Source organism: Limulus polyphemus, unplaced genomic scaffold (assembly GCF_000517525.1).
Source record: "Limulus polyphemus unplaced genomic scaffold, Limulus_polyphemus-2.1.2 Scaffold7912, whole genome shotgun sequence".
Taxonomy (NCBI): domain Eukaryota; kingdom Metazoa; phylum Arthropoda; class Merostomata; order Xiphosura; family Limulidae; genus Limulus; species Limulus polyphemus.
The window spans coordinates 1,704-7,371 of record NW_013673522.1 but is presented as its reverse complement, the minus strand read 5'-3'; the positions used below and the strand labels follow the sequence as shown (position 1 = coordinate 7,371).

The following is a 5,668-nucleotide window of genomic DNA, read 5'->3' as shown; positions in this document are numbered from 1 at the left end:
ACCAAGTTAGTTAGTTAGATAAGTATGGTTGATACCAAGTTAGTTAGTTAGATAAGTATGGTTGATACCAAGTTAGTTAGTTAGATAAGTATGGTTGATACCAAGTTAGTTAGTTAGATAAGTATGTTTGATACCAAGTTAGTTAGTTAGATAAGTATGTTTGATACCAAGTTAGTTAGTTAGATAAGTATGGTAGATACCAAGTTAGTTAGTTAGATAAGTATGGTAGATACCAAGTTAGTTAGTTAGATAAGTATGGTACATACCAAGTTAGTTAGTTAGATAAGTATGGTACATACCAAGTTAGTTAGTTAGATAAGTATGGTAGATACCAAGTTAGTTAGTTAGATAAGTATGGTTGATACCAAGTTAGTCAGTTAGATAAGTATGGTACATACCAAGTTAGTCAGTTAAATAAGTATCGTACATACCATGCTAGTCAGATAAGTAGATATCGTGTTAGTCAGTTAGATAAGTCTGTATATACCATGCTAGTCAGATAAGTAGATATTGTGTTAGTCAGTTAGATAAGTATTGTACATACCATGCTAGTCAGATAAGTAGATACCGTGTTAGTCAAAACTTGGTGCGTTTCAGACTTATCAGCCTTTCTAACCTCCTTAAGTTCCTGCCAGGCTTGAGCTAATGCTTTAAGTCTCTGTTCAATTTCAGGCACACCAATGTTTGATTCGGCCATTAGTTTTTGACCTGCTTCCTGGACATCCTGGATTGCTGGTTCGTGAGAAGCTAACTCAGCCTCAAACCTCTTGTGTTTCTTCCGAAGATTTTGGACTCCAGTCAAGTCACGACCATAATCATCTGAGCCAACAAGGAGCTTTTTCTCTCTGTTAATAGTAAAGTTAATGTTTTCATACCAATACTACAAACAGACATACTGAATTTTGAAGAAAGATTTAAATGACAGTGTACATATATATATATATATTGATACATAAATAATAACTCTTAATTATGTACGATATTTTTGCATGAAAAATTGATGAAGTATGGTTTCACATATTATTAAAAATTTACAATTATTTTGTCTAACCAGTTTATAATTCATTCTACATTTGCCTAATATGGCTTGTTTATAGTATATACAACTGGCACATGCATACATCAAAGTTAATCTAATACTGAATGGTATTAATAATTAACTTTTTAATTTTTGTTCTATTTATTTATTGTAAAAGACAAATCATTTTAAAGACCTGTTTACACTTTGTGTTTATACATATACGCATTTACATACATTTTATCGTATGAAAGTAATAAAAAACCCACTTAATCCAAGATTCTTCATCAGCAATGTCCCTGAAGAACTGATGAAGAGTGTAAGCCTCATCAAGTCGAGACCTACGATAAGCAGCAAGAGTTTTGACGCGTTCGTATCTTTCATTAATGGAAGTACGCCTCTCTTGCACAGAAGCAGAATCAAACTGTCCTGACTCTACCAGACCGTCAGCCAAGTTGTTCATGTCCTTGATACGGTCCTCATGGACAGTGATGTCAGCTTCTACCAGTTGATGTTTCTTGATCAGGTTCTGTACTGAAGCTAAGTCTTTTCCAGAATCATCTGTTTCCAGAAGAGAGTCCACCTAGAATAGTTAATACCTCAATAAGGTTTATATAATAACGAGAATAAACTTACTTAACAATAAAGAAAAAAATATATAATGGCAGTGATTTTTGTTCATAAATGAAGCAACTTTTACAACACTTGAAATATTTATTTGAAAATTTTAAAATGCCTCTTCCTATGCACAGGAGTGGTTTTACAAAGTATAACATTGTGTTAAAGTACATTCCCCTTTACTGCCCTCTATCTATGAGAAGTTGCAAATCTAATGACTGATAATAGGACTATATAATGGAAAGAAAAGGATAAGGAGAGATAATGTCAAAATTTCAAGTTTTAAATGCAAATTCTTTCTTACTCTGCAAAATAATTACAAACTTTTGAACAGCAATGAAAATACAACTTTAACAATCCAAAAGAAAGTTATAGTATTTTTTTTTATGCTTAGTATGTATGCTAAGTATAACATTTTTGCAGGTGTTTCGTTATATGAATATTAAGTATCAATAAAGTGCAAACAAAGAGAAGTGAAGTGAAAAAAGTAGAAACGTTGAAACGGACCTCGCCTAACCAAAAGTCTAGATCTTTTACGGCAGCATTAAATGATCTTTCTTTGTTCACTTCTTTTAACTTCAAGTTTTTCTCTGATGATTTCTGGGTCAAGTGCTCCCACTGGTCAGCAAGGGACACAAGTCTAGCCTTCACTGCTTCTTCTGAGCCAGCACACTGGTGCTTGTCGATCAAGTTTTGACCAAGACCCAAAACAGCCTGGACTCTATCAGCATTAGCAGCAATTTCAGCTTCAAAGGCTTGATGTTTCTGGTGTTTGCTCTATTTCAACAATTACAAAATTCTTAATCAAAATACAAAACCTTTAAGAAACACATTTATCCATGGAGCCCAAAATCTGGTTCCTAAAAAAATAAACATAACACAATTAACTAAACAATAAAAAACTGTTACTGAAATTAAGTTTAAAATTCTAGATTGATAACACACTTGAGATAAAAAACCTTTACACTTAATATTGAACTCCTCATCTGTTAGCTGTAACTTAATATGATCAACTTGTTAACACAATTATAAGAATTATAATGATATTTTAATCAAAATTTTTTTTAATATCCATATGATTAATTACAGATAGATCAACGATACCTTTCTTCTGTTTTACTTCAGAGACTTCAATCAAACTAATACAGAGGATTGTTTGTTTATTTGTAATTAAAGCACAAAGCTATACAATGAACTATCTGTGCTCTGCCCACCACGGGTATCGAAACCCAGATTTTAGCGTTGTAAGTCCGCAGCCATAATACAGAGGAAAAGGTTCTTTAATCTATTCAAAATGACTCGCTACTTACCACCTATGACATTATTACTCTACAGTTTAATACACATGGATGACAATCACGTAACATGTATTCCAAAAAAGTAATTTAAAAAATTATCATGTTATAAACAAGCAAACATGGTTGTTGAAATCACAAACTAATTTTCTTTAATTTAACAAAATGAAGCATCTGAACTAAGACTTTGGATATTTAAAAGTTATTCACCCCATAGACAGTTAAAGAAAAACTAAAAGAATATAATTTACATTAATTCATTGTATGTAAACAAGGTATATTGTATATTTATAGAGAAAAATTGTTTTTATTGAGTGTACAAACTTATTATGTTTGTTTGTTTGTTGTTAAGCACAAAGCAACACGATGGGCTATCCACCTGTGCTGTTCCAACCACAGGTATCGAAACCCAGTTTTAGCATACGTACTGCTGCGCCACTGGAGGACCAAATTTATTACGAGAGTCATTTTTATTGAGACTAGTATTAAATTGGATTTAAACAAGTTTAGATTAGAAGTTTTAAATATTAGATCTATTATTCACATTAAAGTTAAAATTTTCACCTGCAAGTTGTTTCTTCAATAAACTAATAAAATAGTGTTTTTATTTTTACTAATAAAAGTGAAAACTTTTCCAAACCATCAACTACTTTTTATTATTATATTTCCAGACTGCAACACCCATTAATTACTTACACACTTCACCCTACTATCTACAAAAGTTAATTAAATTTGGATCCTTTATTTTTGTTACTCACTTGAATGTTAGCAGGATCTCTATACGACTCATCTTTGGCTATCTGTATCTTTTCTGCAATCCAGTTCTCAATCTCATCAGCATCTCTACTGAACTGTTGTAGAGACTGGGATTCACCAAGTTTTGACCTCTTATCAATAAGAGCTTCTTTAAGATGGTGCCATCTGTAGGTAAAAATATGAATTTTAAATACAATATGGGTACTTAGGAGAATTATATTCTGCATACAGAATATGTGGTCAGGAGGTTCATACAGAAGTTGTAAAAAGTGGTATAAAAACTTTAAACAGCCACAATGTTCTTTTCAAATGTTTTCATTAGAACACACCATGCCTTATTATTTTTTTTAATTCCGATTGTAATTATATCAAAATTTCCTGTTTTGCAGAAAACAGAAGAAAACTAACACTATATCTTCAACTGAAAATGCTTTAAATTTCAAGGAACATAAAGCAAACATGGATATATTTTGAGTTATAAAAAATTATATATCAATATGATATATATACACAGTAGCTGACTACTTCATTAGGAACTATACCTAATAATGGGTTTGGCCACCTTCTGCCTGAATAATAGCCTTGACAAAACATAGCACTAGATCTACACAGTGCTGCAAGGTTTTCTGATGGAATTTTCTCCGTCCAATCATTAATACTCTACACGATACATGGAGTAATATAGGCATAGGATCATGATGGCAATTATGTCTTTCAAATTTATCCTACAGATGGTCATTTGGATTAGGATCTGGGGATTATGGTGGCCATGGGAGATACCTGAAGTCTCAGTCATATTCTTCAAGGCATGCACGTACAGTTTGGGTACAGTGGAAGGGAGTATTGATACCTCAGAAGTAGCCATCTCCATTAAGGTACACACAAGGTACTGCTGGATGCACTTGATCAGAAATGATGCTAAGGTAATCTGTGGCTTTCGTTCTGCCTTCTAAATGGATTAATAGGCCCAGGGTATGCTAGGAAAATATGTCCGAAACCATGAATCCGGCATCAGAGGCCTGGATAGTTGGGACCACACAAGAGAGGGCAAGAGTGGCGTTCTCTAAATCTGTCTTCTTCCATCTGTGCAAACAAAAAGGGTAAAGCTTGGTCCATATGATGTCATTATTTTTCACCAGTTTTCATTTGTCCACTGCACAAACTCCCTTATGTCACTTAAAGCACTTTTTTTTTCTTACTGGTAAGTGAGATCAGTGATTCATGTAATGGTCTCCTACTACCATAGTGCACTCATTACAACATTCTTTCCAAAGTATGACTTGAGAAGGATGTGGATTAACCTTCAATGAATGTCTGTAACTTGGTTTATTTTTGGTGATGATTGGACTTTACCATCTTGTCTTTCTCCTCTTTCTGTCAATATGTATTTGCAATCACAGTCCCTCTTTGCAACAGACATTTTATTCACCTTTTGCCATTACTGATAAACTCGAATCTCCAAGATGTTGGTCTTGGAGCAGCTGACCAATGAAACTGTAGCACCTGCTAGACCAGTACCCACTATCATGCTTCTTTTAAACACTGCAATATCCTTGCTTTTCCTCATACTTCTGAGGGTGACTGCAAATGTGCTAGTTCCAGTCATTTATAATGCTGCAAGGGTAATCTGACACATCATGTGATCAACCTCATCTGCAGCTAAGAATAAACCCAAGTATTACCGGTGTGTGTAATATACATCTATCGTAGATATGATACCCAAGAACTGTTTGTTTGTTTGAAGTTAAGCACAAAGCTACACAATGGGCTATCTGTGCTCTGCCCACCACGGGTATCAAAACCCAGTTTCTAGTGTTTTAAGTCCACAGACATACTGCTGTGCCACCGGAGGGCAATACCCATGAAATATTAGTTCTTTTATTCGCAGCTCTAAAAGTAAGCATGTTCTCCCCTAACTACTTCAAAACTAGTGTTTGTGTATGATACATATATATATATATATATACACAAACATATACAC

The 5,668-nt window shown here is 33.6% G+C and overlaps 1 protein-coding gene across 1 annotated transcript in view; it reads right to left on the bottom strand.

Annotated features, from left to right (window-relative positions):
• LOC106474965 (spectrin alpha chain, non-erythrocytic 1-like) overlaps positions 1–5,293 on the bottom strand; it is a 22,207-nt gene extending 16,914 nt beyond the window's left edge. Inside the window, exons 1-5 of the mRNA XM_013935664.2 lie at positions 5,130–5,293; positions 3,690–3,852; positions 2,144–2,413; positions 1,288–1,601; positions 617–845 (exon numbers count right to left, since the gene is read on the bottom strand). Of these exons, the coding sequence (XP_013791118.1) occupies positions 617–845; positions 1,288–1,601; positions 2,144–2,413; positions 3,690–3,852; positions 5,130–5,293 (1,140 nt within the window). The remainder of the gene's footprint in view (positions 1–616; positions 846–1,287; positions 1,602–2,143; positions 2,414–3,689; positions 3,853–5,129) is intronic.
• Between the last annotated feature and the right edge of the window lie 375 nt (positions 5,294–5,668).